Here is a 13,425-nt window from a genome sequence, read left to right on the forward strand (position 1 = left end):
GCGTGAACATCGTCGAGACCGCTAACTTTGCAAGAGCATAATTCCATAAGTTTTCCATCAAATTTCATACTTTTGGTGTCATTATGATGGGAAAAAGTTTCTCTATCATTTCATAAGAAAAAAATAATTTTTTTTTTCCCAAAAATTTTCGACCCTGAGAACAAGTTAGGAGAGGGCCTCTCGAGCCTGAAAGGGTTAAGAAGTAAAATTTATTTGTATAACATTTATTTCTCCAATTTTTTATATTTTTATGTTATTAATGTCTTATGATATTTTTCTTCAGCGATTACAGTAATGAGGAAGAACGACAACTGCAGTTACTAGCACAAGGCATTTTACTGCAAGCTGTGAGGGAAGACGATGCTGCCCTCAGACACACTGTCCTTAATTTCTGGCTTCAAGGTTAGTAATATCAGTTATAAATTGTAACAGTACATGAAGTATACCATACGCTGTACAGCCTCTCCTCACTTAGCGATGTTTTTCATTTACCGATGACTCGGACTTGAAATGGGCTCTCTGACCAGTATGCATAACTAAATAATGTATATGAGAGCTGATTTCCTCTGTTCTGTTTAATACAATACAGTGGATCCTCGGCTTACGATATTAATCCGTTCCAGAGAGCTCATAGATGAAATTATCATTAACTAAATTAATTTTCCCCATAAGAAATAATGGAAATCCAATTAATGCATTCCAGACAGCCAAAAGTATTACAATTTTTTATTTTTTTTTTCATGATATATACATTTCCCTACAAAGGAAACAATGAGACATGCACAATAACTATATAAATAAATGTTACAATGACACTTACCTTTGTTGAAGAGTGTTGATGAGTGATGAGTGATCTGGGATTTTCAGAGTGATACATTAGTTAAGGCTTCACTTTACAATCCCCACTAGCATTACAACAAAACAAGAAAGTTAGCCCGTCTTTCATAGGCTTGTGTCCTGGGAGTGTCTTTTCCTCCTGAGCAATGTAGGTCCTGTTTGGCATTTTATTCCAGAACAAGCCTTCTTTTGTCACAATTGAACACTTGTTGGGGTTGGAATTTTTCAGCTTCACCATGGTGTATGCCACTATGATTCTTAAATCTCTCAAACCAGCCTTTGCTGGCCTTAAATTCACCAATATGAGCACTAGTTCCAGACTTTTTTTTTCCTGTTCACCTGGGTGTTAATCGATTGGTGTGGGTCACATCCTGGGGGACAAGATTAAGGACCCCAATGGAAATAAGTTAGACTGTCCTCGAGGACTCATTGACTTTCTTGGGTTAACCTGGGTGGCTAACCTTCTGGGGTTAATTGTTTCTCGTTAAGCCACACCAACAACACTCTCTCCACATCTTCGAGTAGTACAGCTGATGGTGGTGCAGCAGCAGCTGACTGTGGTACAGCAGCAGCAGCAGCTGACCGTGGTACAGCAGCAGCAGCAGCTGACCGTGGTACAGCAGCAGCTGACAGTGGTGCAGTAGCAGCTGACCATAGTACAGCAGCAGTTTACCATGGTACAGCAGCAGCTGACCATGGTACAGCAGCAGCAGCAGCAGCAGCTGACCATGGTACAGCAGCAGCAGCAGCTGACTGTGGTATGATAGTATTTCAATAGTATTGCTCACCCTTTTTACCACAGGGTTGGCACTAGAAGCTTTCTTTGGGCCCATGGTGGCTTATTTAGCAGTTACAAGCACTAAAAAAATGGATTAATACAAAATGTATCGATTGTATGCATGGAACCAGCCACCATGGCTTGTAAACAATGATGGTAGGGCAGCTCAGGCTAGACAGACAGGTTCGGGATAAATCATGTTGGGCAAGTTTTTCGTCATTGGCCGGGCCAAAATTTTTACGCTCAAATGCTTCGTTAGGCAGATTTAACATTAGACGATGCTTTCATTAGCCGAGGGTCCACTGTACAGCCTCTCCTCTCTTACCAATGTGCAGTGGTACTTTGACTTACGAGTGTAATTCGTTCCATGGCTGAGCTCGTAACTCAATTTGCTCGTATATCAAATCAGTTTTCCTCATTGAAATGCCAGTAATCTGTTCCAGCCTCCAAAATAAACCCCAGTTTTTTGTTATGGGTTTTTAAATGAGAATAATTTTTTTTTTTTTTCAACAAACTGGCCGCATCCCACCGAGGCAGGGTGGCCCAAAAAGAAAAACAAAAGTTTCTCTTTTTAAATTTAAGAATCCATACAGGAGAAGGGGTTACTATCCCCTTGCTCCCGGCATTTTAGTCGCCTCTTACAACATGCATGGCTTACGGAGGAAGAATTCTGTTCCACTTCCCCAAGAAGGTAAGAGGAAATAAACAAGAACAAGAACTAGAAAGAAAATAGAAGAAAACCCAGAGGGGTGTGTATATATATACTTGTACATGTATCTGAAGTGTGATGTAAGTGTAAGTAGAAGTAGCAAGACATACCCAAAATCTTGCATGTTTATGAGACAGAAAAAAGACACCAGCAATCCTACCATCATGTAAAACAATTACAGGTTTCCGTTTTACACTCACTTGGCAGAACAGTAGTACCTCCCTGGGTGGTTGCTGTCTACCAACCTACCTGGAGTTTACCTGGAGAGAGTTCCGGGGGTCAACGCCCCCGCGGCCCGGTCTGTGACCAGGCCTCCTGGTGGATCAGAGCCTGATCAACCAGGCTGTTGCTGCTGGCTGCACGCAAACCAACGTACGAGCCACAGCCCGGCTGATCCGGAACTGACTTTAGGTGCTTGTCCAGTGCCAGCTTGAAGACTGCCAGGGGTCTGTTGGTAATCCCCCTTATGTGTGCTGGGAGGCAGTTGAACAGTCTCGGGCCCCTGACACTTATTGTATGGTCTCTTAACGTGCTAGTGACACCCCTGCTTTTCATTGGGGGGATGGTGCATCGTCTGCCAAGTCTTTTGCTTTCGTAGTGAGTGATTTTCGTGTGCAAGTTCGGTACTAGTCCCTCTAGGATTTTCCAGGTGTATATAATCATGTATCTCTCCCTCCTGCGTTCCAGGGAATACAGGTTTAGGAACCTCAAGCGCTCCCAATAATTGAGGTGTTTTATCTCCGTTATGCGCGCCGTGAAAGTTCTCTGTACATTTTCTAGGTAGGCAATTTCACCTGCCTTGAAAGGTGCTGTTAGTGTGCAGCAATATTCCAGCCTAGATAGAACAAGTGACCTGAAGAGTGTCATCATGGGCTTGGCCTCCCTAGTTTTGAAGGTTCTCATTATCCATCCTGTCATTTTTCTAGCAGATGCGATTGATACAATGTTATGGTCCTTGAAGGTGAGATTCTCCGACATGATCACTCCCAGGTCTTTGACGTTTGTGTTTAGCTCTATTTTGTGGCCAGAATTTGTTTTGTACTCTGATGACGATTTAATTTCCTCATGTTTACCATATCTGAGTAATTGAAATTTCTCATCGTTGAACTTCATATTGTTTTCTGCAGCCCACTGAAAGATTTGGTTGATGTCCGCCTGGAGCTTTGCAGTGTCTGCAATGGAAGACACTGTCATGCAGATTCGGGTGTCATCTGCAAAGGAAGACACGGTGCTGTGGCTGACATCCTTGTCTATGTCGGATATGAGGATGAGGAACAAGATGGGAGCGAGTACTGTGCCTTGTGGAACAGAGCTTTTCACCGTAGCTGCCTCGGACTTTACTCTGTTGACGACTACTCTCTGTGTTCTGTTAGTGAGGAAATTATAGATCCACCGACCGACTTTTCCTGTTATTCCTTTAGCACGCATTTTGTGCGCTATTACGCCATGGTCACACTTGTCGAAGGCTTTTGCAAAGTCTGTATATATTACATCTGCATTCTTTTTGTCTTCTAGTGCATTTAGGACCTTGTCGTAGTGATCCAATAGTTGAGACAGACAGGAGCGACCTGTTCTAAACCCATGTTGCCCTGGGTTGTGTAACTGATGGGTTTCTAGATGGGTGGTGATCTTGCTTCTTAGGACCCTTTCAAAGATTTTTATGATATGGGATGTTAGTGCTATTGGTCTGTAGTTCTTTGCTGTTGCTTTACTGCCCCCTTTGTGGAGTGGGGCTATGTCTGTTGTTTTTAGTAACTGTGGGACGACCCCCGTGTCCATGCTCCCTCTCCATAGGATGGAAAAGGCTCGTGATAGGGGCTTCTTGCAGTTCTTGATGAACACAGAGTTCCATGAGTCTGGCCCTGGGGCAGAGTGCATGGGCATGTCATTTATCGCCTGTTCGAAGTCATTTGGCGTCAGGATAACATCGGATAGGCTTGTGTTAATCAAATTTTGTGGCTCTCTCATAAAAAATTCATTTTGATCTTCGACTCTCAGTCTGGTTAGCGGCTTGCTAAAAACTGAGTCATATTGGGACTTGAGTAGCTCACTCATTTCCTTGCTGTCATCTGTGTAGGACCCATCTTGTTTAAGTAGGGGCCCAATACTGGACGTTGTTCTCGATTTTGGTTTGGCATAGGAGAAGAAATACTTTGGGTTTCTTTCGATTTCATTTATGGCTTTTAGTTCTTCCCGCGATTCCTGACTCCTAAAGGATTCTTTTAGCTTAAGTTCGATGCTTGCTATTTCTCTGACCAGTGTCTCCCTACGCATTTCAGATATATTGACCTCTTTTAGCCGCTCTGTTATTCTTTTCCGTCGCCTGTAAAGGGAGCGCCTGTCTCTTTCTGTTTTACATCTACTCCTCCTTTTTCTTAGAGGAATAAGCCTTGTGCATACATCGAGTGCCACCGAGTTAATCTGTTCTAGGCATAAGTTGGGGTCTGTGTTGCTTAGTATATCTTCCCAGCTTATATCAGTTAGGACTTAGTTTACTTGGTCCCACTTTATGTTTTTGTTATTGAAGTTGAATTTGGTGAATGCTCCCTCGTGACTAATCTCATTATGTCGGTCTGGGGCTCCGCGCATACATGACTGAACCTCAATTATGTTGTGATCTGAGTATATTGTTTTTGATATGGTGACATTTCTTATCAGATCATCATTGTTAGTGAAGATGAGGTCTAGTGTATTCTCCAGTCTAGTAGGCTCTATTATTTGCTGGTTTAAATTGAATTTTGTGCAGAGATTTAAAAGCTCGCGTGAGTGTGAGTTTTCATCAGAGCTGCCTCCTGGTGTTATTACTGCAACAATATTATTTGCTATATTCCTCCATTTTAGGTGCCTTAAGTTGAAATCCCCCAGGAGCAAGATGTTGGGTGCAGGAGCTGGAAGGTTTTCCAGACAGTGGTCAATTTTTAACAGCTGTTCCTACAATAATGTACAGGTACCATCTGACTTACGACCAAGCTTGGTTCTGACCAACAGGTCGTAAGTTAAAATGGACATAAGTCGAACCTTTGAAAATTGCTGACATATTGGGTAGGGCATAATGTCAAACAATTCCTATGTAACCTACCTACATAATACTGTAATGTAATATACAATAATTATTTCATTTTTTTTACCATAATTTACTTCTATTGTTATATTTTAATTATTTATTTACTGTATATAATGTATACAAGGTAGTGAACTGTATTGTAAATTTTGTATCGCATACAGTATCATATATTACTGTTATCTTTATGTATTGTCGACACAGTGGAATGGGAGAATACCACTGGTAGTGTCATCCTGGCTGAATGTAGTATAGCCTATACCCTAAGTAAAGAGAAACAACTCTGGAACATGTGTAATACGTATCTTGTTGGCCAGTTGGGTGGCCGGGGTGGGTTCTCTCTTTTCTCTCTCTCTCTCTCTCTCTCTCTCTCTCTCTCTCTCTCTCTCTCTCTCTCTCTCTCTCTCTCTCTCTCTCTCTCTCTCTCTCTCTCACTCTCTCTTTACACAGGGTTTGACAAGGTTAAGTTAAGGATCCCTAGCTTTACTGACAAGCTATTTACAGGTTAAGGATTCCTAACTTTATTGACAAGCTAAGAGCTGTTACCTACATCAGTTCATTTGAAAGCATTTTTATTGTTATGAGACATACAAGTAGGGAACAGGATGAAGTTGGAGCCATCTGTGGGCCAGCATTTTCATTTGATAAACTGACTTTATCTCGTTCACATCATAATGCTGTACGAATGTGTTCCAGACGCGAGTCATCCTGGGGATAAATGATATCAGATGAAGTGATGTTCTGGAGAAGGTTACAACCAGAGTGAAGTAGCTGCTGTTTGCCCGTCTTGTGGCATAAAAGCTTGTTTCACGCTGTCCTCGAAGTGGATCCAAGTGTGGTACTTTGACAATATTGGCCTTGCACATAACAGTAAGGCCACCCACATCCCTCCTGTGTTGAAGGCTCTGCTGAAATGACAGATCTATCCAGGATGGGTCCAGGTGAGAGATGAGACGTCATGCTCTGTTCTCTACTCTGTCAAGCAGTCGCAGATGAGAGGGCGGGGGGGCAGGCAAACCAAGAAAGTGGAGCATACTCAAGGTGTGAGCGTACTTGTGCCTCGTACAGAATCTTGCAACCCCTACTGTCAAGCAGATGCGAGATACGGCGAAGTGCTGTAAGCTTCTTGGCTGCCTTGTTTGCAAGATTTACAACGTGGTTCTTCATGGTTAGTTTGGAGTCAAATTTCACCCCAAGGATATCAACTGCTTCTCCAGGTGCCAACACCCTCCCATTCATCCTTACTACCGCACCAGCACTACCATCTTGGTGCCTAGAGACAATCATCATTTGTGTTTTCTCAGGTGCAAATGTTACTTGCCGTCTATTTCCCCAAGCTGATATAGCTCTTAGCTGGTGATTGATGTAGCTTAGAGCAGCTGACATTTCTTCTCTTGGATAAGTGAAAGTCAGTGTACAGTCGTCTACATATGCATGGGATTCTGGGATGAGATGAAGAAGGCCGTTGAAGTAGACATTCCATAACAATGGTCTCAGCACGCTTCCATGTGGAATACTTGCCCCAGTAGGATGTCTTGCTGATTCTGTTCCATTGAGAACTACCCTTAGAGATCTACCATGAAGGTAATCACTGAGGAGACATAGCGTAGAGCCTGCAATTCCCAGTGCTTGAAGTTTTGCTAAGAGGCCCTGGTGCCACACTCGGTCGAAAGCGCCAGCAATGTCCAGTGCTACCACACAGCTGACTTAGGATTCATCCAGTGACTGGCGCCACTTAGTGGAGAGGTTTAACAACAGATCAGCAGCAGAGCAACCTGTCTTGAAGCCATATTGACGATCACAAAGTAGTGAGTGGTAGTCAAAAAACTCTGTCATTTGTCTTGAGATTATTGTCTCAAGGATCTTACCAGTGATTGACAGGAGTGACACTGGTCTGTAGTTGCTGATTTCTGCTATGCTCTTCTTTTTGTGAACAGGGACTACATTTGCCTCTTTCTACAGAGAGGGCCATTTACACTGTACTAGGCAGTGCTGAAAGATGCTAGTTAGAGGTGCTGCTAGCTGGTCTGCACATCTTCTCAGCAATCTTGGGCTCAACTTGTCTGAGCCCACAGCCTTTTCTTGGTCAAGCGATTTAAGAAGGAAATGCACCTCCTCCTGATTTATTGTCACCACTGACAGTTTTGACACAGTTCTTGCAGCTAGCCAAGGATGGTCCCTTGCTGGATCAGGAACTTACATTTTGGTAGCAAAGTGTTCAGCAAAGAGGTCTGCCTTCTCTTGACTACTAGTAGAGGTGGTCCCGTCCTGTCGATTTAGAGGTGGAATGAGTTCATCAGGCAGATAACCTTGTCTGTCCTTGTCCAGGGACCACCAGATTTTGGAGCCTACCCTACCTGATTCTAGCTTTCTTTTTGTGCCCACCTCCCATTTAGCAATGGTCCACTTTTGAACGTCACCCGTATGCCTACAGGCTTGCCTGTGCAAGTTCCTGTTATAGGTGGTAGGATGTCTCTTATACCTTCGCCATGCTTTGTACTTAGCAGTAGCAGCAGCCTCTCTACAACAAAAGCCAAACCAAGGCTGATCTGTAGGCTTCGTCACATATTGCCGGTGAGGAATGTGTTCTTGTTGCCGATTAAGGATGTGTCCAGTGAAGGCTTTCACTTGGTTGTCAACATCCTTTTGGAGAAGAGCATTCCAATCGGTGGTGGCGAGCTCAGAGCAAAGGGCTGGCCAATTACCTCTTTCTCATAGCCAGGTTGTGCGTGTGGACTCCTCACCTCGTTCTGTTGGGATCTTAAGTGTCGTAAAAACAGCCTTGTGGTCAGATGATCCAACGTAGCCGAGGGGTTGACAAGTGACTATACCTTCTGCCAGATCACTCACTACTGGGTCAAGGGAGGAGCCAGAGATGTGAGTAGGGAAATCAACAAAGTTTCTCATGTCAGATACTGCAAGAAGGTCATCAAAGTCCCTCTGTATAAGGGGTTGGTTGAGGTCACCAACAATTATGATATGTTGACAGTTGTGTTGTAGCAGAAGGGAGTCCATATTTTCCATTAGGAAGTTGATAGGGTCTGCATGTTGCCACTGAGGTCTGTACATTGCACATGCTAGTACAGAGGTACTAGTGTTTATGCAGGGCTTGAAGAACATCATTTCAAGATGTGTAGGGGTGGCAACATCAATGTGCTGGGCATGAACACTTTTAGAGAAGCACACAGCAACACCTCCTCCTTGCCCTTGCCTGTCTCTTCTCATCCATGAGGTGTAGCCAGCAATTCTTGCAAAATTTTCTGGAGTCCTGTCATCCAAAAATGTTTCAACAACAGCTATCATGTCGGGACGTCGAGTGTTCACAAAACTATGTGTGAGCTCTCCAACATTAGTAATGAAACCTCTAATGTTGGCTGACAGGATGCTGATAGACTCACTCCTCATGATGTGGTCAGCTTGAGGTGGTGGGTGTGTAAGGCATGTAAGGTGCCTGCCCATGAGAGAGGTAGGGTACTGAGGCAGCTGCAGGGATGTAGATCTGTGGTCTCCGTCCTCAACCAGTTCTGACAGATGTGTCCCTGCTGTTCGTACTTTGGCGCAGTAGGTGATCAGGTGCAGTGATAGTTCCCTGATCATTAACTGCACCAATCTCTGGTAGAGAAACTCCTGGCTCAGAACTTGCTGATGAAGCACTGCTACCAGATTCTGGAATAGTGTCGGCAGGTGTGCTGACAGGTGTAGGATCAGAGATGGTATGTGCACTGTCAAGTGAACTGGCAGTGGCTGAAGCAGAGATGTCAGGTGTAGGAGAATTAACAGATCCAAGGCTTCCCTCATTGTTGGGAAGAGGATTTGTTCCCTCTGTGGTGGTCAGAGGAATTGTGTTAGAATTCCCAAAGGTAGTGTTTTGAACTCTGTCAGTCTGTGGGACCTTAGCGATGACAGAATTCCACCAGTTGTTTACCCCTGAGTTAAACTCAGTGTGGGACTTCCAGTCTTTGTCAATAGTGTCACCATCAGCTGAGCAGCTTACGTCACTTGATGTAGGCTTGCACTGGCCTTCTACAATAGCTTGTAGGTTATCTAATGATTTGAGGAGCTCATGAAGTGCTTCCCTGTGATGGATTATCTTAGCTGCAACTTTACAACACAGCCCAAGAGGGCAGTCTTGATCTTTGGACAGGAGTCCCTGAGGTAGGACTTCTGAACCTTCCTCCTGTATCTCCAGGCTTGTATGCACATGTATCACAGGATTATGGATATCCTTCAATTTTCTGAAATTTTCAACCTGGCTGCAACAAAATTCTTCTTCTGGAATGCAATCTGTGTGGCAGTAGTTGGAACAAGTAGGTTCCTTACATCTAAGAAGAATTTTGTCCCTTGTGGTATACCCACAAACACTGCAGTAACTACCTGGAGTTTACCTGGAGAGAGTTCCGGGGGTCAACGCCCCCGCGGCCCGGTCTGTGACCAGGCCGCCTGGTGGATCAGAGCCTGATCAACCAGGCTGTTGCTGCTGGCTGCACGCAAACCAACGTACGAGCCACAGCCCGGCTGATCAGGAACTGACTTTAGGTGCTTGTCCAGTGCCAGCTTGAAGACTGCCAGGGGTCTGTTGGTAATCCCCCTTATGTGTGCTGGGAGGCAGTTGAACAGTCTCGGGTCCCTGACACTTATTGTATGGTCTCTTAACGTGCTAGTGACACCCCTGCTTTTCATTGGGGGGATGGTGCATCGTCTGCCAAGTCTTTTGCTTTTGTAATGAGTGATTTTCGTGTACAAGTTCGGTACTAGTCCCTCTAGGATTTTCCAGGTGTATATAATCATGTATCTCTCCCTCCTGCGTTCCAGGGAATACAGGTTTAGGAACCTCAAGCGCTCCAATAATTGAGGTGTTTTATCTCCGTTATGCGCGCCATGAAAGTTCTCTGTACATTTTCTAGGTCGGCAATTTCACCTGCCTTGAAAGGTGCTGTTAGTGTGCAGCAATATTCCAGCCTAGATAGAACAAGTGACCTGAAGAGTGTCATCATGGGCTTGGCCTCCCTAGTTTTGAAGGTTCTCATTATCCATCCTGTCATTTTTCTAGCAGATGCGATTGATACAATGTTATGGTCCTTGAAGGTGAGATCCTCCGACATGATCACTCCCAGGTCTTTGACGTTGGTGTTTCGCTCTATTTTGTGGCCAGAATTTGTTTTGTACTCTGATGAAGATTTAATTTCCTCATGTTTACCATATCTGAGTAATTGAAATTTCTCATCGTTGAACTTCATATTGTTTTCTGCAGCCCACTGAAAGATTTGGTTGATGTCTGCCTGGAGCTTTGCAGTGTCTGCAATGGAAGACACTGTCATGCAGATTCGGGTGTCATCTGCAAAGGAAGACACGGTGCTGTGGCTGACATCCTTGTCTATGTCGGATATAAGGATGAGGAACAAGATGGGAGCGAGTACTGTGCCTTGTGGAACAGAGCTTTTCACCGTAGCTGCCTCGGACTTTACTCTGTTGACGACTACTCTCTGTGTTCTGTTAGTGAGGAAATTATAGATCCATCGACCGACTTTCCTGTTATTCCTTTAGCACGCATTTTGTGCGCTATTACGCCATGGTCACACTTGTCGAAGGCTTTTGCAAAGTCTGCATATATTACATCTGCATTCTTTTTGTCTTCTAGTGCATTTAGGACCTTGTCGTAGTGATCCAATAGTTGAGACAGACAGGAGCGACCTGTTCTAAACCCCTGTTGCCCTGGGTTGTGTAACTGATGGGTTTCTAGATGGGTGGTGATCTTGCTTCTTAGGACCCTTTCAAAGATTTTTATGATATGGGATAATGGGACAATAGCCAGATAGCGTAGATATTCTTGCTATTTTGCGGTGTGAAGTCATCCCAGAGGAGGCTTGTAGGTTTGCAATGAAGTTCACAGGAGAGAGAGGGTGGGTGGTGGTATCGTGGGTGGGGTGGAGTATCGTGGGTGGGGTTGGGTATCATGGGTGGTGGTGTTTATAGCGGGGTGGGTAGTAAGGGCGGCAGTGGGCCACTAGCTGGAAGTGTTGCCTTCTCACTATCACTTAATAAACACTGTTTATGCTATCCACTTTTCCACTAAAGGAAGATGTTACACAAATCACTATGTTGCATTGTACAAGTCACGTTGTTATAAAGCACCAGATGCTAGTACATAGCACAAAACACATATGATATTAGATAATATTAGATGCTCACTCTGAAGGCAATAGTGACGTCACTCCTAAGGCCTGCCGCTGTCCCCTCACTCACACCATGTCTTCACCATACCACACTTAAATATCACTGATATTGCTTATATTCACTTCAGTGAAGGAGTTGGCTTACTTGTACTAATGTGTTGTGAGTAGTACTACATCACTGAACAGTTTTTATCCTCACCAACCCTCGTATTTAAGTAATATTAAGAAAGTTTGTGGAGCACACTGTGACACGTCTTCACCTCCTCTCTCTCTTTCTCTCTCTTTCTCTCTCTTTCTCTCTCTTTCTCTCTCTTTCTCTCTCTTTCTCTCTCTTTCTCTCTCTCTCTCTCTCTCTCTCTCTCTCTCAGGGTTTGACAAGGTTAAGGATCCCTAGCTTTATTGACAGCTATATTACAGGTTAAGGATTCCTAACTTTATTGGCAAGCTAAGAGCTGTTACCTACATCAGCTCATTTGAAAGCATTTTTATTGTTATGAGACATACAAGTACGGGACAGGATGAAGTTGGAGCCATCTGTGGGCCAGCATTTTCATTTGATCAACTGACTTTATCTCGTTGACATCATTATGCTGTACGAATGTGTTCCATACTCGAGTCATCCTGGGTATGTATGATCTCAGATGGAGTGATGTTCTGGAGAAGGGTACTGCTTTCTGCCCATCTTGTGGCATAAAAGCTTGTTTCACGCTGTCCTCGAAGTGGATCCAAGTGTGGTATTTTGACAATATTGGCCTTGTACATAACAGTAAGGCCACCCACATCCCTCCTATGTTGAAGGCTCTGCTGAAATGACAGATCTATCCAGGATGGGTCCAGGCGAGAGATGAGACGTCTTGCTCTGTTCTCTACTCTGTCAAGCAGTCGCAGATGAGAGAGGGAGCAGGCAAACCAAGAAAGTGGAGCATACTCAAGGTGTGAGCGTACTTGTGCCTCGTACAGGATCTTGCAACTCCTACTGTCAAGCAGATGCGAGATACGGCGAAGTGCTGTAAGCTTCCTGGCTGCCTTGTTTGCAAGATTTACAACATGGTTCTTCATGGTTAGTTTGGAGTCAAATTTCACCCCAAGGATATCAACTTCTTCTCCAGGTGCCAACATCCTCCCATTCATCCTTACTACTGCACCAGCATTACCATCATGGTGCCTAGAGACGATCATCATTTGTGTTTTCTCAGGTGCAAATGTTACTTGCCATCTATTTCCCCAAGCTGATATAGCTCTCAGCTGGTGATGTAGCTTAGAGCAGCTGGCATTTCTTCTCTTGGATAAGTGAATGTCGGTGTACAGTCGTCTGCATATGCATGTGATTCTGGGATGAGATGAAGAAGGTCGTTGAAGTAGACATTCCATAACAGTGGACCCAGCACGCTTCCTTGTGGAACACTTGCCCCAATAGGATGTCTTGCTGATTCCGTTCCATTGAGAACTACACTTAGAGATCTACCATGAAGGTAATCACTGAGAAGACAGCATAGAGCCTGCAATTCCCAGTGCTTGAAGTTTTGCTAAGAGGCCCTGGTGCCACACCCGGTCGAAAGCGCCAGCAATGTCCAGTGCTACCACACAGCTGACTTTGAATTCATCCAGTGACTGGTGCCACTTAGTGGAGAGGTTTAACAACAGATCAGCAGCAGAGTAACCTTTCCTGAAGCCATATTGACGATCACAAAGTAGTGAGTGGTAGTCAAAAAAATCTGTCATTTGTCTTGAGATTATTGTCTCAAGGATCTTACCAGTGATTGACAGGAGTGACACTGGTCTGTAGTTGCTGATTTCTGTTCTGCTCTTCTTTTTGTGAACAGGGACTACATTTGCCTCTTTCCATGGAGAGGGCCATTTGCACTGT

General features: G+C 44.3%; 1 protein-coding gene across 2 annotated transcripts in view; it reads left to right on the top strand.

Annotated features, from left to right (window-relative positions):
* LOC128691314 (DNA-dependent protein kinase catalytic subunit) overlaps positions 1 to 13,425 on the top strand; it is a 1,096,584-nt gene that overhangs the window by 900,415 nt on the left and 182,744 nt on the right. For both annotated transcript variants that reach the window (XM_070091676.1, XM_070091677.1), the window contains one exon: positions 284 to 402. In XM_070091676.1, coding sequence (XP_069947777.1) covers positions 284 to 402 — 119 coding nt within the window. The remainder of the gene's footprint in view (positions 1 to 283; positions 403 to 13,425) is intronic.

Source organism: Cherax quadricarinatus, chromosome 36 (assembly GCF_038502225.1).
Source record: "Cherax quadricarinatus isolate ZL_2023a chromosome 36, ASM3850222v1, whole genome shotgun sequence".
Taxonomy (NCBI): Eukaryota; Metazoa; Arthropoda; class Malacostraca; order Decapoda; family Parastacidae; genus Cherax; species Cherax quadricarinatus.